The following is a 27,667-nucleotide window of genomic DNA, read 5'->3' as shown; positions in this document are numbered from 1 at the left end:
GCCAGCTCAGCCAACCAGACGTGCATGCACTTGGATATTTCAAATTAGCTACCAAGTCCAAGTCCCACGTGTGGAAGGCTGCCCAGATGCACATGCACATGCCATTTTTACCCATGCTAAAGTCTGAGGCTTGTAAACCAATTTAAATAGCTAGTATGGATGGGTTCAGATTTTGGAGACGCATAATGGGACTACTAGGAATCTTTAACTACAACAACAATAAATGCAGACTGATTATTTCACAAACATCAGTCATTTCTGTCCATTGCTTTGTCACTATTTTGGAAATTGTTGTTGTTAGTTAGCTAGCTAGTCACAATTGCTAGCAGCTAAACTAGCTTACTACTGTTACCTAAATCAGTCAACAACAGCTAACTGGGTCGTTCCACAAAATACATAAGTATTCAGACCCTTTACTGAAGCACCTTTGGCAGCAATTACAGCCTTGAGTCCTTTTTTTTTTTTTTGTCATTTAGCAGACGCTCTTATCCAGAGCAACTTAAATGAGCAATTAGGGTTAACTGCCTTGCTCAAGGGCACATCAACAGATTTTTCACCTAGTTGGCTCGGGGATTAGAACCAGCGACCTTTCGGTTACTGGCACAACGCTCTTAACCACTAAGCTACCTGCCGCCCCGTCTTCTTGGGTATAATGCTACAAGCTTGGCACACCTGTATTGGGGGAGTTTCTCCCAGTCTTCTCAGCAGATCCTCTCAAGGTCTGTCAGGTTGGATGGGGAGCGTCGCTGCACAGCTATTTTCAGGTCTCTCCAGAGATGTTGGATCGGGTTCATGTCCGGGCTCTGGCTGGGCCACTCAATGACATTCAGAGACTTGTCCCGAAGCCACTCCTGCGTTGTCTTGGCTGTGTGATTAGGGTTGTTGTCCTGTTGGAAGGTGAACCTTAGCCCCAGTCTGAGGTCCTGAGCGTTCTGGAGCAGGTTTTCATCAAGGATCTCTCTGTACTTTGCTCCGTTCATCTTTCCCTTGATCCTGACTAGTCTCCCAGTCCCTGCCGCAGAAAAACATCCCCACAGCATGATGCTGCCACCACCATGCTTCACCGTAGGGATGGTGCCAGGTTTCCTCCAGACGTGACGCTTGGCATTCAGTACAAAGAGTTAAATCTTGGTTTCAACAGACCAGAGAATCTTGTTTCTCATGGTCTGAGTCTTTAGTTGCCTTTTGGCAAACTCCAAGTGGGCTATCATATGCCTTTTACTGAGGAGTGGCTTCCGTCTGGCCACTCTACCATAAAGGCCTGATTGATGGAGTGCTGCACAGATGGTTGTCCTTCTGGAAGGTTCTCCCATATCCACAGAGGAACTCTGGTTCTCTGTCAGAGTGACCATCGGGTTCTTAGTCACCTCCCTGACCAAGGCCCTTCTCCACTGATTGCTCAGTTTGGCCAGGCGGACAGTTCTAGGAAGAGTCTTGGTGGTTCCAAACTTCTTCCATTTAAGAATGATGGAAGACACTGTGTTCTTGGGGACCTTCAATGCTGCAGACAATTCCTTTGACCTCATGGCTTGGTTTCTGCTCTGACATGCACTGTCAACTGTGGGACCTTATATAGACAGGTGTGTGCCTTTCCAAATCATGTCCAATCAATTGAATTTAACACAGGTGGACTCCAATCAAGTTGTAGATACATCTCAAGGATGATCAATGGAAACAGGATGCACTTGAGCTCAATTTAGAGTCTCATAGCAAAGGGTCTGAATACTTATGTAAATAAGGTATTTCTGTTTTTTATTTATTTTTATAAATGTGCAGAAATTTCTAAAAACCTGTTTTCGCTTTGTCATTATGGGGTATTGTGTGTAGATTGATGAGGAAAATGTTTTATTTAATCAATTTTAGAATAAGGCTTTAACGTAACAAAATGTGGAAAAAGCCAAGGGGTCTGAATACTTTCCGTATGCACTGTACATCTATGCTCTAACTCATCGTTTCCCAAACTCGGTCCTGGGGACCCCAAGGGATACACGTTCTAGCAAAGACGTTTGTGAAGTATTTATTTAGTTTCATAGTGCAAACATTGCTAGCAAGTTTCTCACACTCGCTTTAGCCGCGGAGGCGCAGGCCTGCTCCGGCAACTCCAGGGGGGGTGCCTAGCAAGTTCAAGTTCAAGTTTTTTATGTCACATGCACAAGTACAGTGTGTGGGGTTCTATTTTCTAATAATTGGATTTGTATGTGAATGAATAGCTTAGAAGGAATTTATTAATGATAAGCATAGGTTTGTACTATACTGATATAAATTGTTTCACATAACAGGCTGTGATTCATGTGTGGAACGTTAGGGGGTAAGATGAGATAAGGACTTGTCTCAAAATATTAGACTACACTGCTTCTTTGTGATCTGTGAACCGTCCAAGGACATGGGTACTGCAAAAAAAGTGCTAACTCCACAGGTTATTATGATAGCAACTTATGCCTGGCAACAGTGTGCAACAAGTGGAGCGCCAAGGGGTTGGGACCAGCCCGTGCGCCAACGGATTAAAAAAAAAAAATAAAAATTCACCTTTATTTAACCAGGTAAGCCAGTTGAGAACAAGTTCTCATTTACAACTGCGACCTGGCCAAGATAAAGCAAAGCAGTGCGATAAAAACAACACAGAGTTACATATGGGGTAAAAAAACAAAGTCAAAAATACAACAGAAAATATATATACAGTGTGTGCAAATGTAGCAAGTTATGGAGGTAAGGCAATAAATAGGCTATAGTGCAAAATAATTACAATAGTATTAACACTGGAATGCTAGATGTGCAAGAGATTATGTGCAAATAGAGATACTGGGGTGCAAAAGAGCAAAATAAATAACAATATAGGGATGAGGTAGTTGGGTGGGCTAATTTCAGATGGGCTGTGTACAGGTGCAGTGATCGGTAAGGTGCTCTGACAACTGATGCTTAAAGTTAGTGAGGGAGATAAGAGTCTCCAGCTTCAGAGATTTTTGCAATTCGTTCCAGTCATTGGCAGCAGAGAACTGGAAGGAATGGCGGCCAAAGGAGGTGTTGGCTTTGGGAATGACCAGTGAGATATACCTGCTGGAGCGCAGACTACGGGTGGGTGCTGCTATGGTGACCAATGAGCTAAGATAAGGCGGGGATTTGTCTAGCAGTGATTTATAGATGGCCTGGAGCCAGTGGGTTTGACGACGAACATGTAGTGAGGACCAGCCAACAAGAGCGTACAGGTCACAGTGGTGGGTAGTGTATGGGGCTTTGGAGACAAAACGGATGGCACTGTGATAGACTACATCCAATTTGCTGAGTAGAGTGTTGGAGGCTATTTTGTAAATGACATCGCCGAAGTCAAGGATCGGTAGGATAGTCAGATTTACGAGGGCATGTTTGGCAGCATGAGTGAAGGAGGCTTTGTTGCGAAATAGGAAGCCGATTCTAGATTTAACTTTTGATTGGAGATTCTTTATGTGAGTCTGGAAGGAGAGTTTACAGTCTAACCACACACCTAGGTATTTGTAGTTGTCCACATACTGTAGGTCAGACCCGTCGAGAGTGGTGATTCTAGTCGGGTGGGCGGGTGCCAGCAGTGTTCGATTGAAAAGCATGCATTTAGTTTTACTAGTGTTTAAGAGCAGTTGGAGGCTACTGAAGGAGTGTTGTATGGCATTGAAGCTCGTTTGGAGGTTTGTTAACACAGTGTCCAATGAAGGGCCAGATGTATACAAAATGGTGTCGTCTGCGTAGAGGTGGATCTGAGAGTCACCAGCAGCAAGAGCGACATCATTGATATACACAGAGAAAAGTGTCGGCCCAAGAATTGAACCCTGTGGCACCCCCATAGAGACTGCCATAGGTCCAGACAACAGGCCCTCCGATTTGACACACTGAACTCTATCTGAGAAGTAGTTGGTGAACCAGGCGAGGCAGTCATTTGAGAAACCAAGACTATTTAGTCTGCCAATAAGAATGCGGTGGTTGACAGAGTCGAAAGCCTTGGCCAGGTCGATGAAGACGGCTGCACAGTACTGTCTATTATCAATCGCGGTTATAATATCGTTTAGGACCTTGAGCGTGGCTGAAGTGCACCCATGACCAGCTCTGAAACCGGATTGCATAGCGGAGAAGGTACGGTGGTATTCGAAATGGTCGGTGATCTGTTTGTTAACTTGGCTGAGTAAGTCTAAACCACGCTCAGTCTCTACTCTGATTGGCCAGCAGAGAGGTGGGAACTCTCTCTCTCTGTCAGAGTATTTGAGGAAGAACCTGTAACAATGGATCAGTTCTCTGTCTGCCCTGCGTGGTATTTCAGTGAGCCCGTATACGAACCAACATACTTATCATACATACATTTTGCATATAATAAATTTAGCTTGGATTGAATATCTCTTGATTATGTTTTCTCTTATTCCAATACCAGATTTGAATTACGCAATTTCTAACAAGTGAAATGCCTATAAACCCAACAATGCAGAAAGCAATAAAAATGTAATACAAAAAATAACACAAGGTAGAACTAAAACACACAACAAATAAAAAGAAGAAATAAGAAGTAGGTAAGCATACAGGGTCAGTTCCAGTACCATATTTACAATGTGCAGGGATACTGGAGTGATAGAGGTAGATATGTATAGGGGTAAGGTGACTAGGCATCAGGATATATGATAAACAGTGTAGCAGCAGCGTATATGATTGTATGTGAGTGGGTGTGTGCGTGTGTAGAGTCAGTATCAATCTACGTGCATATTATGTGTGAGTGAGCAAATGATGTGGAGTGTCAGTGTGCGTGAGTGTGAAGGGCCCTGTGAGTGTGCAAAAAATACAAATAAAAGGGTCAACTCAGATAGTCCTTGTAGCCATTTTGTTAGCTATTTAGTTAGCTATTTAGCAGTCTTATGGCTTGTGGATAAAAGCTGTTCAGGAGCCTGTTGGAGTCAGACTTGATGCACCGGTACAACTTGTCGTGCGAAAGCAGAGAGAACAGTCTATTGCTAGGGTGACTGGAGTCTTCCTTTCGCACCGCCTGATATAGAGGTCCTGGATGGCAGGGAGCTTGGCCCCAGTGATGTACTGGTCTGTCCGCACCACCCTCTGTAGCGCCATGCGACCGAGGGTGGTGCTATTGCCATGCCAGTCAACATGCTCTCAATGGTACAGCTGTATAACTTTTGGAGGGGGAAGAGGTGCTGTCGCGCCTTGTTCACGACTGTGTGGTGTGTGTGGACCATTTTAAGTCTTAGTGATTTAGACACTGAGGAACTTGAAGCTCTCGACCCACTCCACTGCAGCCCTGTCGATGTGGATGAATGCATGCTCGCCCCGTTTCCTGCAGTCCACGATCAGCTCCTTGGTCTTACTGACGTTGAGGGAGAGATTTTGTTCCAGCACCACACTGCCAGGTCACTGACCTCCTCCGTGTAGGCTGTCTCATCGTCACCGGTGATCAGCCCTACCACCGTCGTGTCGTCAACAAACTTGTAGCCACACTGTCGTGGGTGAACAGGGAGTACAGGAGGGGACTAAGCACACACCCCTGTGGGGCCCCCGTGTTGAGGACCAGCGTGGCTGAGGTGATGTTGCCTACCCTCACCACCTGGGGTCGGCCCGTCAGAAAATCCAGGATCCAGTTAGAGAGGGAGGTGTTCAGTCCCAGGGTCCTAAGCTTGGTGACGAGCTTGGAAGTGACAATGGTGTTGAACGCTGAGCTGTAGTCAATGAACAGTATTCTCACATAGGTATTCCTCTTTTCCAGGTGGGTGAGGGCAATGTGGAGTGCAATTGAGATTGCGTCGTCTATGGACCTGTTGGGGCGATATGCAAATTGGAGTGGGTCTAGGTTGTCTGGGATGATGGAGTTGATGTGAGCCATAACCAGCCTCTCAAAGCACTTCATGATTACAGTTGTGAGCGCTACATGTCGGAAGTCATTGTGGCATGAAGAGTTCTTGGGAACAGGAATGATGGTGGTCATCTTAAAAGATGTGGGGATTACAGACTGGGACAAGGAGAGGTTGAAAATTACTGTGAATATGCCTGCCAGCTGTTCTGAGCATGCTCTGAGAACATGCCCTGGAATACTGTCGGGCCCCCCGGACTTGCGGGTGTTGACCTGATTAAAGATTGGCCTCGGAGAGCGAGATCAACCGGTCCTCTGGGTCGGTGGTGGCCCTTACACCTGGCACGATGTTGTTATTGTCGAAGAGTGCATAAAATGATTTGAGTTCGTCTGGTAGAGAGGCATCGTTGGGCAGATCACGGCTAGGTCTTCATTTGTAATCTGTAAGGGACTGTAGCCCTTGCCACATGCGGCAGGCGGCAGAGCCTCTGTAATATGATTCTACCTTATTCCTACAGTATATTGTCCTTTTGCTCGTTTGATGACTCTGGGGAGGTCATAGCAGGACCTCTTGTACTTGTTCCTGTCCTCAGCCATAGCCTCAGGGTTGTCTGCGACAGCCCTGTGTGCGGTAGCCCTGTCTCTTGGTTTAGCACCAACCTCTGTGTTAATCCAGGCCTTTTGATTGGGGAAAGCAGCGAACCTTCACTGTGGGGATAAACTTCGCTGATGCATTTCCTAATGAAGCCGGTGACGGAGGTGGTTAGCTCGTCAATGTTATCAGCGGAGTCTCTAAACATATTCCAATCAACGCTAGTAAAGCAGTCCTGTAGCATAATCTCTGATTCTGGTGACCATTTCTCAATGGAGAGAGTCACGGGTACTTCCTATTTGATCTTCTGGAAGCAGGAGTACGGAGTCATGATCTGATTTGCCAAATGGCGGACGAGGAAGGGCTTGCTTGTGGGTTGAATAACAGTGGTCTAGGACTTTATCTGCATTTGTGGAGAAGGAGACGTGTTGATGGAAGTTGGGCATCACATGTCTTAATGACGCAGAATAAAAATCGCCAGTAACCAGAAAAGCAGCCTCCGGATGTAAGTTTTCCTGCTTGTTTATAGCCTCATACAGTTTGTTAAGTGCCAGCTTGTTATTTTTCTTGTCCTGAAGTGGAATTTATACAACAGTCACGATAACAGCTGAAAACTCTCTCAGGAGGTAGAAGGGTTGGCATTTGACCATCAGGTATTCCAAGATGGGTGAACAATGGGTCGACACATATTTCTTCTTGGAAAGCCCGAAGATTGGGTCGGAATTACAGAAAGAGCCCAGGGCAAATTAGTTAAAGTTGAAGCCGGAATTGAGGTAAGTAACTGCCGATCTGATGTTCAAAAGTTATTGTCGGTTGTATGAAATCATAGCGGATACATTTCTTGAAAATAAAATAAAAATAAGTAAGAAAATAAGCACAAAAGAGCAAAGTTTGGTGGGAGCTTCCAAAACGGCAACCATCCAGTACAGCGCCATATTATCTTGGTACGGCGCCATACATACCTTGGCAGGTATGCTGAGGGATGGGGCTGGAGAAATGTTACCACTCTCCAATTCCTTGATCTAGCTATGGATGCGACAACTGACTATATATGAGATCAAAATTATAGTTTTATCCATGTTCTGAAGCTATACAGCGTTTCCTTTTTATTTTTTTTATTTATTTTTTACAATTGAATTGTTTTCAAATGATGGAGTAAAACAAGCTTATACACTATATATACAACAGTATGTGAACACCCCTTCAAATTAGTGGATTTGGCTATTTCAGCCACACCCGTTGCTGACAGGTGTATAAAATCAAGCACACAGCCATGCAATCTCCATAGACAAACATTGGCATTAGAATGTCCTTACTGAAGAGCTCAGTGACTTTCAACGTAGCACCGTCATAGGATGCCACCTTTCCAACAAGTCAGTTCGTCCCGGTCAACTGTAAGTGCTGTTATTGTAAAGTGGAACGACTAGGAGCAAAAATTACTCAGCCGCGAAGTGGCCACACAAGCTCACAGAACGGGACCACCGAGTGCTGAAGAGAGTAGCGCGTCTGTCCTCGGTTGCAACACTCACTACCAAGTTCGAAACTGCCTCTGGAAGCAACGTAAGCACAATAACTGTTTGTCAGGAGCTTCATGAAATGGGTTCCCATGGCCGAGCAGCCGCACACAAGCCTGAGATCACCATGCACAATGACAAGCGTTGGCTGGAGTGGTGTAAAGTTCGCCTTCGAGTAATAAATCACGCTTCACCATCTGGCAGTCCGACGGACTAATCTGGGTTTGGCAGATGCCAGGAGAATGCTACCTGCCCGAATGCATAGTGCCAACTGTAAAGTTTGGTGGAGGTGGAATAATGGTCTGGAGCTGTTTTTCATGGTTCAGGCCCCTTAGGTCCAGTGAAGGGAAATCTTAACGCTACAGCCTACAATGACATTCTAGACGATTCTGTGCTGCTAACTTTGTGGCAATAGTTTGGGGAAGGCCCTTTCCTGTTTCAACATGACAATGCCCCTGTGCACAAAGCGAGGTCCATACAGAAATGGTTTGTCGAGATCGGTGTGGAAGAACTTAACTGGCCTGCACAGAGCCCTGACCTCAACCCCATCGAACACCTTTGGGATGAATTGGAACACCAACCGCGAGCCAGGCCTAATCGCCCAACATCAGTGGCCGACCCACTAATGCTTGTGGCTGAATGGAAGCAAGTCCCCGCAGCAATGTTCCAACATCAAGCGGAAAGCTTTCCCAGAAGAGTGGAGGCTGTTATAGCAGCAAAGGGGGGATCAACTCCATATTAATGCCCATGATTTTGGAATGAGATGTTCGACGAGCAGGTGTCCACATTGTTTTGGTCATGTAGTCTATTTTGGGTTCTGATGGGGAAGGACAGTTGAACTAAGCTCATGAAGCATTTAAAAGTTATATCTTCAACAATCAATGGCTCAAGAATCAAAGTCCAAAAATGTATGTACCAATCCCGGATTGTCTCTTTAATATTCTCAGGACACAGGAATATAAATGCCAGTTAAGCCCTGTCCGCTTAGCTTAATGTCACAGGAGTCTGCTGAGAGATACTTTGTCTATACACTGTGGACCCCACGCGCCACCTTTAAAAGGGCAGTCATTTCCAATCACATTTCAAGGGGCAATGGTCTCTGTCCTTCTCTCACCCTGACTGGTCCACTGTGAGGACAGCAACCACCGCATAGCCCTTTCCTGCAGTCAAATGACCTAGTGGCCTCATGGGTGGAATGTTATAAATATTTTTCATAATTTCATAATTAATACACTTTTATTTATTTTCTAAGCCGAAAATCCGGTGTTTCTATGTCAAACGGTTGTGTTATATTTCAGTCTTCTGTGATGTATATAAAGTGGAATATTGGGATGCAAACTCAAAATTGAATACATTTCAACTCTATATCTGACATGGTACATGTGTCTTCTTTTTTTAAGCCCATAACCATGTGTGTGAGGTGTATACTTTTGTTTCAAAGTAAATGTGTTTAAGACTATCAAGAAACACTCAGTGTGACCCTGATTTAGCCCACTGCAGTAAAAGGTTAATACATTATCAGGTTTTTAAGGACAATGTCACCCGCACATGGGTTGTTCCACGAATAGAGTGCCCTCAGACATTATGGGTATGAATTGTGATAAAATACTAAATGTAACAGTTGGATCACACACTGTACATCTATGCTCTAACTCAGTGTTTCCCAAACTCTGTCCTGGGGACTCCAAGGCGCGCACATTTAGTTTTTTTGCCCTAGAACTACACAGCTGATTTAAATAATCCAAGTTTGATGATGAGTTTATTATTTAAATCAGCTGTGTAGTGCAAAGGCAAAAACCTAAGTTCCCAGGACAGAGTTTGGGAAACACTGCTCTAACTAAACTAAACCATGTTAAAGGGATAGTTCGAGATTTTGGCAATGAAGGATACCATATTTATGTCTCTGCGTCTAGTATGAAGGAAGTCAGAGGTAGTTTCGCGAGACAATGACTGGAAGTCTTCGGGATCAGCTAGCATGCTTCATTGCCAAAATCTCGAACTATCCCTTTTAAATTTCAAATAGCTGTGTGTTTTCATTTTAAAGTTGTTTGTTTTATCTGAAAATCGCCATTTTGGCATGTCCCACGTCATGTTTGTTCTTCTAGAATTTTTACTTGCCTGACGACTCATCGTGAATTAAATTCTGCTGCTCTATCGATTGCTCCATACATCAGTCTGAAACTGCCATCCTAGAAGTCGTTTGTGTTGATTTCAACCGATCGGAGACCAATCAGAATGGTCAGAATGTGTTCGCATTCTCAAAGAGTCGGGGAGGAAAGAAAATACAGACGTGGAGAAGAAGCATAAGTGGGCATGGCGTTTGGCCGGAGCGATGTGGATGGATAGCCAGGCAAGGTTTTAACCCACTTAACCCCAAGATTTTCCCAGGTTTTCTCCATCATTGTAAAGCCCTAGTTATTTAGTTGCTTTGGGAAAGTAATTTCTGAAGATATGTACTTATTTAATGTCATTAGTAATTAATGTACTTTTGTCCCTCAAGTTTAAGGTCAACAGTGTAACATGAACTGAACTCTCATTTTAACATGGTAAAACTATTATTTTTTAATTATATTTTCAAAAGAAACATTGAACATCTAATAGTCAAATCATAGTGTAAAAGCAGGTGAGCTGGGTTACTCTTTTAGGCCATTTTCCGGTGTTTTGTGTTGGAAAACTGAGCGTGTCGAGCATAACACGTCAACCCTGTTACCCATATGCTAGAAATGTTTTAAATTCTACCCTGTCACTTTTATCTTTATTAATATTCAACCCCCTGAGTCAATGCTGTAAGTCGCTCTGGATAAGAGCGTCTGCTAAATGTAAAAAAATAAAATAAATAAAAATAAAAATTGCATGTTAGAATCACCGTTGGCAGCAATTACAGCTGTGAGTCTTTCTGGGTAAGTCTCTAAGAGCTTTGCACACCTGGATTGTTCAATATTTGCCCAATATTCTTTTCAACATTCTTCAAGCTTTGTCAAGTTGGTTGTTGATCATTGCTAGACAGTCATTTTCAAGTCTTTCCATAGATTTTCAAGCCGATTTAAGTCCAAACTGTAACTAGGCCACTCAGGAACATTCAATATTGTCTTGGTAAGCAACTCCAGTGTATATTTGGCCTTGTGTTTTAGGTTATTGTCCTGCTGAAAGGTGAATTTGTATCACAGTGTCTGTTGAAAAGCAGACTGAACCAGGTTTTCCTCTAGGATTTTGCCTGGGCTTAGCTTTATTCCGTTTCTTTTCATCATTAAAAAAACTCCCTAGTCCTTGCTGCTGACAAGTAAACCCATAACATGATGCACAGAATGAGTCCATGCAATTTATGTGACTTGTTAAGCACATTTTTACTCCTGAACTTATTTAGGCTTGCCATAACAAAGGGGTTGAATACTTATTGACTCAAGACATTTCAGCTTTTCATTTGTAATTAATTTGTAAAAAATGGTATTTTGTGTAGGCCAATGACAAAACATCTCAATTTAATAAAGTTTCAATTCAGGCTGTAACACAACAAAATGTGGAAAAAGTCAAATACTTTCTGAAGGCACTGTAGGTGCCAGTAGGTGGGAGTGAGGGGGAGGGTTCTAGGTGGGAGTAAGAATGAAGATTCTGACCTTGGTGTTGTCTGTGTCATAGAACGTCAGGCCAAAGTAGTCCCTCTCCAGCAGGTTCAGATGGCCACACACCATGTCCAGCACGGACTGCCCCCTGGCAAATTTCTGTCAAAAACACACATGATTATAAAAACGCACACATGCGCACACCGTACACCCACAACCCCCCACATACACGCACGCACACACACACACACACAGGAATGGTTTGTTGTTGTGGGGATTTGTCATATTCAGAAAGATACCAGTGAGTCAAGTGATATCATCATAACCTTGTACATATGCTGGATATCTCTTCTACACTGTCAGAATGAATCACACTGCCAAAATATTGCATAGTCCATTTTCGATACAGATACAGTAACAGTGCATTTTTAAATATAGGAGCTATTTATGAATTTAAAAAACTGAAATGTGTGAGCTATTACTTTATTGTCCAGTCGTTTAGGAAATGCATCATGGTATTATATACTGTATGTATATTTATATCTATTAGATTAACCGACTACATGAAAAATCTCTTTCATCACAATATGAAAATACCATCAGCATGAAAACCCAGCCCTTCTGTTGGCTGACAGACATTTTCATGGTCCAGTACCTCCTCAGCCCTGAGGGATAGGAAAGGCAATGGCTACAAAACAAAGGAACCGCTAGTATTTCACAGGGCCACACCTAGTTTTCACCCCTTTAGGGCTTAGAGCCGACACACTGCATGTTTCAGTGTTTCAGAGGCAGCCTTGGCAGATGCTGTCTACACAAACACACACACACCACGCTCGTCTCCCGGGAAACCTGGCTCCTACGGCGACAGTGCAACCAAGCAGTTGTTACCATGGAAACAGAAGTAATAGGTTCCTTCTCTTTTTGTCTGTGCTCTGTCTTGTGAATGGTGGGGCACATGGCTTTGTTACGCTCCTTTAAAGAAAACAGGTACAGTAGCCATTACCTTGCAAAATTATTAATGAAACATAAATGAAATATTAATGAAACAATAAACATAACCTGGCCTTTAATCAAAGAAATGCTGTGGTACCAGTCTGGCGGTATACAGCAACCACGAGCGAGTGAGAGTGAGTGAGGGAGTGATTTAACGTAGTGGTTGCTGAGAAATTTTGGAGCGTATTGGATTTTCTTACTAAATGAAATTGCAACACACATTTTAGGTGGTCCCCCCAAGCGTTGGAACCAAGCTGTTGATGAGATTTCGCTCCCGTCCCAATTGCCTCCAATCACATTTCTGCCACACTAGTTCTATGGGCTGATCGCATTAGAAGCCATTTGGCGTAATTCTAGAAATCCATTTTAGAGACTGTATGGTCCATGCAAACACGATGAAGGGAGACAGTATCTGGGTATGGGCTAATAGCTAGTCTCAGAGAGAGAGTGGGAGTGTTGAGTGAAGTAGTGATAAGATTGATCAAGTAAGAAAGGCTATACAGGACAACAGACCGGAGTATAGAATAGAATATTAAAAACAGGCCTTTTCAAGATTAGGCAAAACGTCCTTCTCTTTTATAAACATTAATTCATTCAAGAAATCCGGTGGGAAATTAATATCCAGTTAAGAATATTTTTCTTTTACATTTTATTGTCTTACTAAATTACTATAATAAAAAATTGGTTTATCTTGTATTCTTAGATTGCAAAAGGAGTACTGTGTGATGATGGTAACCAGTTTTGATTGACTACGGCCCAAGGTATTATAGCCTACCTACTGTACCTGCGTTATTCCACTAGTGCCTTTTGGGTACTGTAATTTGGTTTTAACAAATTAATACAATTATTTCACCTAATTTTAAGATTTTATTATAAAAAGCACATGTTCAACTTAATAAAAAACATGTTTTCCCATCTCAAGAGGTTAAATGAAAAAAATACTTTAGTAATTGCCAAATACAGTGAGGGAAAAAAGTATTTGATCCCCTGCTGATTTTGTACGTTTGCCCACTGACAAAGAAATGATCAGTCTATAATTTTAATGGTAGTGTATACCTTGTGGTAGTGTAGGTTTATTTGAACAGTGAGCGACAGAATAACAACAAAAAAATCCAGAAAAACGCATGTCAAAAATGTTATAAATTGATTTGCATTTTAATGAGGGAAATAAGTATTTGACCCCTCTGCAAAACATGACTTAGTACTTGGTGGCAAAACCCTTGTTGGCAATCACAGAGGTCAGACGTTTCTTGTAGTTGGCCACCAGGTTTGCACACATCTCAGGAGGGATTTTGTCCCACTCCTCTTTGCAGAACTTCTCCAAGTCATTAAGGTTTCGAGGCTGACATTTGGCAACTCGAAGCTTCAGCTCCCTCCACAGATTTTCTATGGGATTAAGGTCTGGAGGCTGGCTAGGTCACTACAGGACCTTAATGTGCTTCTTCTTGAGCCACTCCTTTGTTGCCTTGGCCGTGTGTTTTGGGTCATTGTCATGCTGGAATACCCATCCACGACCCATTTTCAATGCAGTGAAGTTGTCCTGTCCCCTTAGCAGAAAAACACCCCCAAAGCATAATGTTTCCACCTCCATGTTTGACGGTGGGGATGGTGTTCTTGGGGTCATAGGCAGCATTCCTCCTCCTCCAAACACGGCGAGTTGAGTTGATGCCAAAGAGCTCCATTTTGATCTCATCTGACCACAACACTTTCACCCAGTTCTCCTCTGAATCATTCAGATGTTCATTGGCAAACTTCAGACGGGCATGTATATGTGCTTTCTTGAGCAGGGGGACCTTGCGGGCGCTGCAGGATTTCAGTCCTTCACAGCGTAGTGTGTTACCGATTGTTTTCTTGGTGACTATGGTCCCAGCTGCCTTGAGATCATTGACAAGATCCTCCCGTGTAGTTCTGGGCTGATTCCTCACCATTCTCATGATCATTGCAACTCCACGAGGTGAGATCTTGCATGGAGCCCCAGGCCGAGGGAGATTGACAGTCCTTTTGTGTTTCTTCCATTTGCGAATAATCACACCAACTGTAGCCCATTCCAGCCTTGTGTAGGTCTACAATCTTGTCCCTGACATCCTTGGAGAGCTCTTTGGTCTTGGCCATGGTGGAGTGTTTGGAATCTGATTGATTGATTGCTTCTGTGGACAGGTGTCTTTTATACAGGTAACTTTAAGAGTGTGCTCCTAATCTCAGCTCGTTACCTGTATAAAAGACACCTGGGAGCCAGAAATCTTTCTGATTGAGAGGGGGTCAAATACTTATTTCCCTCATTAAAATGCAAATCAATTTATAACATTTTTGACATGCATTTTTATGGATTTTGTTGTTGTTATTCTGTCTCTCACTGTTCAAATAAACCTACCATAAAAATTATAGACTGATCATTTCTTTGTCAGTGGGCAAACATACAAAATCAGCAGGGGATCAAATACTTTTTTCCCTCACTGTAGGTGCCAATGAAAGTAACAGAGTTGACCGTAACAGGGTTGATGTTTTCATCTTAAATCATAAATCCCATTGTGACAGCGGGAATTGAAGCTTGTTGTGTGCAAATGAATGCAAGCTTTACAAAAAATGTTTTATTGTTAAAACATTTCTCGCCTGTCTACTGTATCTACAGTATATGTAACAGGGTTTGCGTGTTATGCTCGACGCGCTCAGTGTTCCACCACAAAACACCAGAAAATGGCCAAAAAGAGTAGAACCAGCTCACCTGCTTTTACACTATGATTTGACTATTGTATATTAAAATATTTTAAAAGGAATTGTTTCAACATATTAAAATGAGAGTTTGTTTCACATAACAGGGTTGACCTTAAAATGAGGGAGAGACGTAAATGAATCACTAATCACACTAAATAAATAATAATCTTCAAAAATATGGATAAAGAAAATATGCACATTTTCCCACCAATGGTGTTTCCATCAAACTGACTTGTTGCGGATAAAAATTGTGCGTGATGACGTAGTGCACATAAAAGGCACTTTTCCCTTAAGTTTTCATGTACCGAATACAAATTAAAAGTTGAATGTGTTTCCATAGCAACTTTATTGATGGTTTTGTAACAAAAATTGGTGCGTTAAATATAGGGCTGGGAATTGCCAGAGGCCTCACAATACGATATTATCACGATACTTTGGTGCCGATTCGGTATGTATTGCGATTCTCACAATTCTCAAGATTCTATATGTATTGCAATTCGATAATGTGATTTTATTGCCATTCGATGTTCCAAACATATTACTCACCATATGTCTGCTGCAGAGGGACAAGTGAGAGCCATGAGAAAACAAGTATTGATCAATTATGAATATAAAAGGGCTGAAAACAAATTGGCTCCCTATTGAAAAAGAAGATGGCAAACAAGCTATGAAGGAAAAATACTGGAGTTTTGTTGCATGTACAGCCATCTAGCAGAAAAATAATAATATTATTATTGTGATCTGTAACTGTATCGATTTTTTCCCCCATCACTAGTTAAATAGCAAATGTGCCAGCTCTGGTCTTGGCACGTGAACTCTAGCCAACAGCTTGCAGATAGGCTACAGTGCGGGTAGGCTAGCCTATATGATGAGATTATTATGGATAAGAGCAAGATTATTTTTATCTGTCAAACGGCAGCCGAGCATCAATCATCATGTCATCAGAATAAGACCTTCAATATTTATTGGAAAGGAGCATCAACCTCATCACAATGCACTTTCACCACCCTGTGAAGTTCATCATATCTTTATTTAATCTGTAGCCTAATAAACTGCATGCTTTCCCAAGTCGTAGTGGGAGGACAACACAACATACAGTATCATCGCGTGACTCCAAGTTTACTTTGATATGATGGTTATTCTATTAATATTTGCGCATAAAGGCGTTTTCAACACCATTTATCTAATAATAAAACCACTCCCTTTTTTAAATAAATGCGAGAAACAGATACATTTTAATAAATTATTTATATGACAGCATGGAGTGAAATGGAACTGTTAAATTGTATGCAATGTCTAAATCTGGCTTCTCTACGGCCTCTGCATGATGAATCAACGCTCAGAGTGGGGACAGACAGCCCATCTCAGTTTGTAGTGCAGTTCACAATGCATGTAGACCTATCGTCTCATCATTGTAACTTATTTTCTTGTGACAGGTAGGCCTACGAATGCGAGTCTAATTTACCCATCTCCATCTGGCTTTCGGGGGTCACCTTGTTTTTAATTGTAAACACTCCAGAGTTTTAAAACAGCCTATCACTCGAACATCGTTAAAATCAGTGCAGTGCCATTCAAATTGCATCCAAAATAGAGAATCCTGTTCTACAGTAGTTTGATATATTGCCCAATATATAGATGTCCTAGCCTGCCTCTTTCAGGTAATACATTCAATGCAGTATTAGCTTTATATTTAGCTAATTAATGATGGGTTATGCATACTAAGCTTCTAACTTACAGCCTCTGTCTCTTGCGCAATACGCACGCACCTGTGCTCCATAGCTCTTGGAGTCCCATGCAGGAAAAGCTAGACTAGAATAGCTTGTTGGATATACTTTTTTTTTGCATTTCTTATAACAATAGACTATTCAAAGAAGGACGCAAGCTCTTTTTTGTTGAATGTTAAATACAGCAGCCAATAGAACTGACATGTAATTTAAAAGAAGAGCGAACACGCGACGGCGGTAGGATATAGCAGTTATTTATTCAGACCCATAACCATTCAATCTTCGTGAAAAGAAGTGAAAGCCTTCTGCATCTAATTCTAGTCCAAAATTATACAAGGATGACATTGGAATGATGAAGATGAGGACAACAAAACTTATTTAATTTAACTTTTGAAAGCGAGGAAGGAATGAAGCAACAATAGAGAGAGAAAGAGGAGGTAGGCTATTAACATTAGGGAAAATATTATGAAAGGTATACACTACCGGTCAAAAGTTTTAGAACACCTACTCATTCAAGGGTTTTTCTTTATTTTTACTATTTTCTACATTGTAGAATAGTGAAGACATCAAAACTATGAAATAACACATATGGAATCATGTAGTAACCAACAAAGTGTTAAACAAATCAAAATATATTTTATATTTGAGATTCTTCAAAGTAGCCACCCTTTGCCTTGATGACAGCTTTGCACATTCTTGGCATTCTCTCAACCAGCTTCATGAGGTAGTCACCTGGAATTAATTTCAATTAACAGGTGTGCCTTCTTAAAAGTTAATTTGTGGAATTTCTTTCCTTCTTAATGTGTTTGAGCCAATCAGTTGTGTTGTGACAAGGTAGGGGGGTGTACAGAAGATAGCCCTATTTGGTAAAAGACCAAGTCCATATTATGGCAAGAACAGGTCAAACAAGCAAAGAGAAACGACAGTCCATCATTACTTTAAGACATGAAGGTCAGTCAATCCGGAAAATTTCAAGAACTTTGAAGGTTTCTTCAAGTGCAGTCGCAAAAACCATCAAGCGCTATGATGAAACTGGCTCTCATGAGGACCGCCACAGGAATGGAAGACCCAGAGTTACCTCTGCTGCAGAGGTTAAGTTAATTAGAGTTACCACCCTCAGAAATTGCAGCCCAAATAAATGCTTCACAGAGTTCAAGTAACAGACACATTTTTGGTTCCAACCGCTGTGTCTTTGTGAGACGCGGTGTGGGTGAACGGATTATCTCTGCATGTGTATTTCCCACCGTAAAGCATGGAGGGGGAGGTGTTATGGTGTGGGGGTGCTTTGCTGGTGACAATGTCTGTGATTTATTTAGAATTCAAGTCTGCAGCGATATGCCATCGAATCTGGTTTGGGCTTAGTGGGACTGTTTTTCAACAGGACAATGACCCAACACACCTCCAGGCTGTGTAAGGGCTATTTGACCAAGAAGGAGAGTGATGGAGTGCTGCATCAGATGACCTGGCCTCCACAATCCCCCGACCTCAACCCAATTGAGATGGTTTGGGATGAGTCGGACCGCAGAGTGAAGGAAAAGCAGCCAACAAGTGCTCAGCATATGTGGGAACTCCTTCAAGACTATTGGAAAAGCATTCCAGGTGAAGCTGGTTGAGAGAATGCCAAGAGTGTGCAAAGCTGTCATCAAGGCAAAGGGTGGCTACTTTGAAGAATCTAAAATCTAAAATATATTTTGATTTGTTTAACACTTTTTTGGTTGCTAAACACAGCAAAAAAAGAAACCCTTTTTCAGGACCCTGTCTTTCAAAGATAATTCGTAAAAATCAAAATAACTTCACAGATCTTCATTGTAAAGGGTTTAAACACTGTTTCCCATGCTTGTTCAATGAACCATAGACAATTAATGAACATGCACCTGTGGAACAGTCGTTAAGACACTAACAGCTTACAGACAGTAGGCAATTAAGGTCACAGTTATGAAAACTTAGGTCACTAAAGAGGCCTTTCTACTGACTCTGAAAAACACCAAAAGAAAGATGCCCAGGGTCCCTGCTCATCTGCGTGAACGTGCCTTAGGCATGCTGCAAGGAGGCATGAGGACTGCAGATGTGGCCAGGGCAATAAATTGCAATGTCCGTACTGTGAGACGCCTAAGACAGCGCTACAGGGAGAAAGGACAGACAGCTGATCGTCCTCGCAGTGGCAGACCACGTGTAACAACAACTGCACAGGATCGGTACATCCAAACATCACACCTGCGGGACAGGTACAGGATGGCAACAACAACTGCCCGAGTTACACCAGGAATACACAATCCCTCCATCAGTGCTCAGACTGTCCACAATAGGCTGAGAGAGGCTGGACTGAGGGCTTGTAGGCCTGTTGTAAGGCAGGTCCTCACCAGACATCACCGGCAACAACGTCGCCTATGGGCACAAACCCACCGTCAATGGACCAGACAGTACTGGCAAAAAGTGCTCTTCACTGACGAGTCGCGGTTTTGTTTCACCAGGGGTGATGGTCGGATTCGCGTTTATCATCGAAGGAATGAGTGTTACACCGAGGCCTGTACTCTAGAGCGGGATCGATTTGGAGGTGGAGGGTCCGTCAGGGTCTGGGGCGGTGTGTCACAGCATCATCAGACTGAGCTTGTTGTCATTGCAGGTAATCTCAACACTGTGCATTGCAGGGAAGACATCCTCCTCCCTCATGTGGTACCCTTCGTGCAGGTTCATCCTGACATGACCCTCCAGCATGACAATGCCACCAGCCATACTGCGTTCTGTGTGTGATTTCCTGCAAGACAGGAATGTCAGTGTTCTGCCATGGCCAGCGAAGAGCCCAGATCTCAATCCCATTGAGCACGTCTGGGACCTGTTCGATCAGAGGGTGAGGGCTAGGGCCATTCCCCCCAGAAATATCCGGGAACTTACAGGTGCCTTGGTGGAAGAGTGGGGTAACATCTCACAGCAAAACTGGCAAATCTGGTGCAGTCCATGAGGAGGAGATGCACTGCAGTACTTAATGCAGCTGGTGGCCACACCAGATACTGACTGTTACCTAATTTTGATCCCCCCTTTGTTCAGGGACACATTATTCAATTTATGTTAGTCACATGTCTGTGGAACTTGTTCAGTTTATATCTCAGTTGTTGAATCTTGTTATGTTCATTCAAATATTTATACATGTTAAGTTTGCTGAAAATAAACGCAGTTGACAGTGAGAGGACGTTTATTTTCTTGCTGAGTTTTGTGATGAGTACTGAGTATACGAAGAGGCAGGACGCAGACGCAGGAATTAACAAGGTCAAGGTTTACTTAATAATGAGAAAGAGAATAACAAAGAGAGAGTAAACGACACAACGCTTAACAATCACACACAACACAATACAGAACAGTCCAGGGCTAAATAGGGGTGGTGATGAGATGATGAGGTGCAGGTGCCCTGGAGGTGATTAGGGTACGTTGGGTTTCCATTCCGGTGTTGCCGAGGTGGTGCGCTCAGACTGGTGGCTCAGTAGACCGGCGAATCAGAGCGCCGGAGGGGAGCAACGGGAGTAGACGTGACAAGTTTACATGATTCCATATGTGTTATTTCATAGATTTATGTCTTCACTATTATTCTACAATGTAGAAAATAGTAAATATAAAGAAAAACCCTTGAATGAGTTGGTGTTCTAAAACTTTTGACAGGTAGTGTATATCCGTCAGCCTACTAATTATACAAATAGGCCTTATTATATTTCAAAATTCACTAGCCTATACTTGTAACTTTATAGGCCGAATGTGCTGCACCAGAATCGCATGCGTCTTCTGCTTAATCATGGTTTGAAAGATGTGCGTAATTCTAGTCCATATACAGTGCATTCGGAAAGTATTCAGACCCAGGGAGGTGACTAAGAACCCGATGGTCACTCTGACAGAGCTCCAGAGTTCCTCTGTGGAGATGGGAGATTATTCCAGAAGGACAACCATCTCTGCAGCACCAATCAGGCCTTTATGGTAGAGTGGCCAGACGGAAGCCACTCTTCAGTTAAAGGCAAATGACAGCCTGCTTGGAGTTTGCCAAAAGGCACCTAAAGGACTCTGAGACCCTGAGAAACAAGATTCTCTGGTCTGATGAAACCAAGATTGAACTCCTTGGCCTGAATGCCAAGCGTCACGTCTGGAGGAAACCTGGCACCATCCCTACGGTGAAGCATGGTGGTGGCAGCATCATGCTGTGGGGATTGGTTTTCAGCGTGAGGGACTGGGAGACTAGTCAGGATCGAGGGAAAGATGAACGGAGCAAAGTACAGAGAGATCCTTGATGAAAACCTGCTCCAAACCGCTCAGGACCTCAGACTGGGGCGAAGGTTCACCTTCCAACATGACAATGACCCTAAGCACACAGCCAAGACAATGCAGGAGTGGCTTCGGGACAAATCTCTGAATGTCCTTGAGTGGCCCAGCCAGAGCCCAGACTTGAACCCGATCGAACATCTCTGGAGAGACCTGAAAATAGCTGAGCAGCGACGCTCCCCATCCAACCTTACAGAACTTGAGAGGATCTGCAGAGAAGTATGGGAGAAACTCCCCAAATACAGGTGTGCCAGGCTTGTAGCTTCATACCCAAGAAGACTCGATGCTGTAATCACTGCCAAAGGTGCTTCAACAAAGTACTGAGTAAAGGGTCTGAATACTTATTTAAATGTCATATTTCCGTTTATTTTTAATTTTTTTGCCAAAACAATTCTAAAAACCTGTTTTTGCTTTGTCATTATAGAGTATTGTGTGTAGATTGATGAATAAAAAAACGATTTAATCAATTTTAGAATAAGGCTGTAACATAACAAAATGTGGAAAAAGTCAAGGGGTCTGAACACTTTCCGAATGCACTGTAATACAGTATAACACAATACAGTACAGTAATACAGTTCACACTCAAAAAGATTAGCCTACTGGAGCTTGTTTCATTTATTTACCCAAGAGAGCATATAGCTAGCTACGTCTATGGGCTTTTATGTTTTTCTGTCGTGCATAATGTGCAGTAGCCTATATTATATACAGAATGTGTTGGATAATGGCACAATCATTTTGGCTTTTTTGGGCTTGTGCTCATTAAATGTTGTTCATGTAGGGATCACAAAATGTTTTTAATATATGGCTCATCGGGCTCAGGTACCATCAGGTTAGAATTTTCATGCTGATCAAAGCTCTAATCAAATTCAGACATATTTATATGCTTTATAATGCTTTTGAATGACACTTCCGGTTTTGGCGGGAAATACCGGGTTAACCAGAAGAAAAGTGACTTATTCTGATTTATTCTCAGGATAGAACATTTGTAAAATACCGGGAAAATGTTCAACCCTAGTGTGTGTGTGTGTGTGTGTGTGTGTGTGTGTGTGTGTGAGAGAGAGAGAGAGAGAGAGAGAGAGAGAGAGAGAGAGAGAGAGAGAGAGAGAGAGAGAGAGAGAGGAATAGGACACTGAATCAAGAGGTCCATTGATATGGGAGGGCTGTAACCAGCAGCCTCAGAAAACGGAGCCTGTAGTCACCGTCTGAGTGAACCTTGTGTTCAAGCATGCATTATTTCAGCTTGGAAAATAATTCTCTTACATAAATATCACTAATTAAGAAAAAGTTCCCATAGGGAACAGAATGGGGATGCTGTGCCATATGTAGCACTACAGCCTTTACTAGAAGGGAATGAGCTGCAGGCAGCGTACATAGAAAGAGGTGTATTTGCAGCAACGTGGATATTACTTGGTAATGTCTACAGTTCAGCATGTTCGATTTATTAGCATTTGAACACTACAAGGGACGGACTGCTTTGTAACTGGCACTATCCTTATTCTTGAAGTGTTACAAAACATGCTAATCTACTTGTCACGAATTCCGCCGAGACTGCTCCTCCTCCTTGTTCGGGCAGGCTTCGGCGTTCGTCGCCTCCGGAGTACTAGCTGCTACCGTTTGATGTTCTCTATGTTTGTTTGGTTTTGTCTGATTAGTGCACCTGTTCCATATCACGTATTGATTATGTCACCTATAAGTTTCCTTTGGTTTTGTTTGTAGTTGTGTGTTGTTGTCCGCCTGTCCGTTGGTGATTTGTATTTGCTCTCGTGTATTTAGTGTATTGACGCACTGTTTAGCGTAATCACTTGTATTTTGTGTATTGACGCACAGTATGCGTAATCGCTCGCCTCCGTTGTGTTGAGGCCCGTTATTTTGTATTGTCGTGTTTTGACAAGTAAAGTCTGTTGGACTAAGCTTCTGTGTCCTGCGCCTGACTCCAACACCACATCCACATCAGCACGTGACACTACTGCTCATCATGCTAAGATACCGCCTAAAATCATTTATTTCACAGAATTTAAATCCTGTGAGTCTGGTCTAATGATTAGCCCTTGTCATGGCCATTCCTGTCTTTGCCCCTAAACTCTCTATCTCCCTGTCTGATTTCAACTTTGTACAAAAAAAGGGGTCCGAAAAATATAAATATATACAGTGGGGAGAACAAGTATTTGATACACTGCCGATTCTGCAGGTTGTCCTACTTACAAAGCATGTAGAGGTCTGTAATTTTGATCATAGGTACACTTCAACTGTGAGAGATGGAATCTAAAACAAAAATCCAGAAAATCACATTGTATGATTTTTAAGTAATTCATTTGCATTTTATTGCATGACATAAGTATTTGATACATCAGAAAAGCTGAACTTAATATTTGGTACAGAAACTTTTGTTTGCAATTACAGAGATCATACGTTTCCTGTAGGTCTTGACCAGGTTTGCACACACTGCAGCAGGGATTTTGGCCCACTCCTCCATACAGACCTTCTCCAGATCCTTCAGGTTTCGGGGCTGTCGCTGGGCAATACGGACTTTCAGCTCCCTCCAAAGATTTTCTATTGGGTTCAGGTCTGGAGACTGGCTAGGCCACTCCAGGACCTTGAGATGCTTCTTACGGAGCCACTCCTTAGTTGCCCTGGCTGTGTGTTTCGGGTCGTTGACATGCTGGAAGACCCAGCCACGACCCATCTTCAATGCTCTTACTGAGGGAAGGAGGTTGTTGGCCAAGATCTCACGATACATGGCCCAATCCATCCTCCCCTCAATACGGCGCAGTCGTCCTGTCCCCTTTGCAGAAAAGCATCCCCAAAGAATGATGTTTCCACCTCCATGCTTCACGGTTGGGATGGTGTTCTTGGGGTTGTACTCATCCTTCTTCTTCCTCCAAACACGGCGAGTGGAGTTTAGACCAAAAAGCTATATTTTTGTCTCATCAGACAACATGCCCTTCTCCCATTCTTCCTCTGGATCATCCAGATGGTCATTGGCAAACTTCAGATGGGCCTGGACATGCACTGGCTTGAGCAGGGGGACCTTGCGTGCGCTGCAGGATTTTAATCCATGACGGTGTAGTGTGCTACTAATGGTTTTCTTTGAGACTGTGGTCCCAGCTCTCTTTAGGTCATTGACCAGGTCCTACCGTGTAGTTCTGGGCTGATCCCTCACCTTCCTCATGATCATTGATGCCCCACGAGGTGAGATCTTGCATGGAGCCCCAGACCGAGGGTGATTGACCGTCATCTTGAACTTCTTCCATTTTCTAATAATTGTGCCAACAGTTGTTGCCTTCTCACCAAGCTGCTTGCCTATTGTCCTGTAGCCCATTGTAGACCCAGCCAATTTTATCCCTGATGTCCTTACACAGCTCTCTGGTCTTGGCCATTGTGGAGAGGTTGGAGTCTGTTTGATTGAGTGTGTGGACAGGTGTCTTTTATACAGGTAACGTGTTCAAATAGGTGCAGTTAATACAGGTAATGAGTGGAGAACAGGAGGGCTTCTTACATTTTACAATTACATTTTTAGTCATTTAGCAGACGCTCTTATCCAGAGCGACTTACAGGAGCAATTAGGGTTAAGTGCCTTGCTCAAGGGCACATCGACAGATTTTTCACCTAGTCGGCTCGGGGATTAGAACCAGCGACCTTTCGGTTACTGGCACAACGCTCTTACCCACTAAGCTACCTGCCGAAAAACTAACAGGTCTGTGAGAGCCGGAATTCTTACTGGTTGGTAGGTGATCAAATACTTATGTCATGCAATAAAATGCAAATGAATTACTTAAAAATCATACAATGTGATTTTCTGGATTTTTGTTTTAGATTCCGTCTCTCACAGTTGAAGTGTACCTATGATAAAAAATTACAGACCTCTACATGCTTTGTAAGTAGGAAAACCTGCAAAATCGGCAGTGTTTCAAATACTTGTTCTCCCCACTGTATATATACACTGCTCAAAAAAATTAAGGGAACACTAAAATAACACATCCTAGATCTGAATGAATGAAATAATCTTATTAAATACTTTTTTCTTTACATAGTTGAATGTGCTGACAACAAAATCACACAAAAATTATCAATGGAAATCAAATTTATCAACCCATGGAGGTCTGGATTTGGAGTCACCCTCAAAATTAAAGTGGAAAACCACACTACAGGCTGATCCAACTTTGATGTAATGTCCTTAAAACAAGTCAAAATGAGGCTTAGTAGTGTGTGTGGCCTCCACGTGCCTGTATGACCTCCCTACAACGCCTGGGCATGCTCCTGCGGATGGTCTCCTGAGGGATCTCCTCCCAGACCTGGACTAAAGCATCCGCCAACTCCTGGACAGTCTGTGGTGCAACGTGGCGTTGGTGGATGGAGCAAGACTTGATGTCCCAGATGTGCTCAATTGGATTCAGGTCTGGGGAACGGGCGGGCCAGTCCATAGCATCAATGCCTTCCTCTTGCAGGAACTGCTGACACACTCCAGCCACATGAGGTCTAGCATTGTCTTGCATTAGGAGGAACCCAGGGCCAACCGCACCAGCATATGGTCTCACAAGGGGTCTGAGGATCTCATCTCGGTACCTAATGGCAGTCAGGCTACCTCTGGCGAGCACATGGAGGGCTGTGCGGCCCCCCAAAGAAATGCCACCCCACACCATGACTGACCCACCGCCAAACCGGTCATGCTGGAGGATGTTGCAGGCAGCAGAACGTTCTCCACGGCGTCTCCAGACTCTGTCACGTCTGTCACATGTGCTCAGTGTGAACCTGCTTTCATCTGTGAAGAGCACAGGGCGCCAGTGGCGAATTTGCCAATCTTGGTGTTCTCTGGCAAATGCCAAACGTCCTGCACGGTGTTGGGCTGTAAGCACAACCCCCACCTGTGGACGTCGGGCCCTCATACCACCCTCATGGAGTCTGTTTCTGACCGTTTGAGCAGACACATGTACATTTGTGGCCTGCTGGAGGTAATTTTGCAGGGCTCTGACAGTGCTCCTCCTGCTCCTCCTTGCACAAAGGCGGAGGTAGCAGTCCTGCTGCTGGGTTGTTGCCCTCCTACGGCCTCCTCCACGTCTCCTGATGTACTGGCCTGTCTCCTGGTAGCGCCTCCATGCTCTGGACACTACGCTGACAGACACAGCAAACCTTCTTGCCACAGCTCGCATTGATGTGCCATCCTGGATGAGCTGCACTATCTGAGCCACTTGGGTGGGTTGTAGACTCTGTCTCATGCTACCACTAGAGTGAAAGCACCGCCAGCATTCAAAAGTGACCAAAACATCAGCCAGGAAGCATAGGAACTGAGAAGTGGTCTGTGGTCACCAACTGCAAAACCAGTCCTTTATTGGGGGTGTCTTGCTAATTGCCTATAATTTCCACCTGTTGTCTATTCCATTTGCACAACAGCATGTGAAATTTATTGTTGATCAGTGTTGCTTCCTAAGTGGACAGTTTGATTTCACAGAAGTGTGATTGACTTGGAGTTACATTGTGTTGTTTAAGTGTTCCCTTTATTTTTTTGAGCAGTGTATATTGAAATCCCATATAGTAAATACCTCTACTCCAGTTTCATACTCTGAGCCGTCAAGTAGGGTGATTTTGACAGGAATGGTTTTGGGGCGTTTGGATGTTTTCTGGGGGGATTTTGATGCTTTGCTGGGGGTCTTCTCAGAGCTGTCATCCATGTCCCCATGATGGTCATCTGACGTCTTACTGTCATGATCCTTAAGATAAGTGAAACAGTTTCAAATAAAACTTCATAAACTACAAACTGTTGACTTAGTAATAACCAAGCCAAGTACATGTATGAAATCACAAAACAGTAGGCTATATGATGTGGACATTCATGTAGTAACCACAAAAGGCATATGATACAATGCACACTGCATAATATTCAAAGATTCACTCCATTTTATGATATACTGTGTTTTGTAGGTTAAATGCAAATGCTAAATGATTAGATGTGAAGTGCAAAATGATACATGACTGTGAGTCTTGCAGCTCTCCAACCTGATTGGTCCTCCTGACATCACCCTCCATGGTACTCTTCATCTCCATGGGCAATCCCTTTTCTGTTGTCATGGTAATGGAATGCAATCCTGAAACAATAAATTAACAGGAACATAAAGTCAGTAGTCTTCTGATGTCCACATCCCAAGACCAGCATGACATATTACCTATAGTGGGTGAACCCAGCATGACATATTACACCCTCTCAAACCCATAACACTCATCCCTACCCCTTGCAAAATCCAAAACATCCCCAATGTTGTTGAATTCACCATCCTGCGACACAGTGGCAATTACTGGCCACAAAACGAATATCCAACAATGTCACATCTAATTTCCTTCTGAACTGACGGCTATTGTGGTTGCTTCCATTAGGCTCTGACTGCAATCACTAAGTGCTTTTTACGTCAAAAGCGGTGTGTTCCTCACTGTAATAGCAGAGCTGAGCAGAGCCTCTCACAGGAGCTGTCTGCATG

General features: G+C 43.2%; 1 protein-coding gene across 1 annotated transcript in view; it reads right to left on the bottom strand.

Annotated features, from left to right (window-relative positions):
• LOC311147436 (band 4.1-like protein 1) overlaps positions 1–27,263 on the bottom strand; it is a gene marked incomplete at both ends in the record, with an annotated part of 85,263 nt that extends 58,000 nt beyond the window's left edge. Inside the window, 3 exons of the mRNA XM_084184136.1 lie at positions 11,527–11,631; positions 26,738–26,905; positions 27,192–27,263. Of these exons, the coding sequence (XP_084040262.1) occupies positions 11,527–11,631; positions 26,738–26,905; positions 27,192–27,263 (345 nt within the window). The remainder of the gene's footprint in view (positions 1–11,526; positions 11,632–26,737; positions 26,906–27,191) is intronic.
• Positions 27,264–27,667: the final 404 nt, after the last annotated feature.

Source organism: Coregonus lavaretus, assembly GCF_964263955.1.
Source record: "Coregonus lavaretus genome assembly, chromosome: 20".
In the NCBI taxonomy this organism is placed as follows: Eukaryota; Metazoa; Chordata; class Actinopteri; order Salmoniformes; family Salmonidae; genus Coregonus; species Coregonus lavaretus.
The sequence above is the reverse complement of the archived record's forward strand: the minus strand, read 5'-3'. Positions and strand labels throughout refer to the sequence as shown.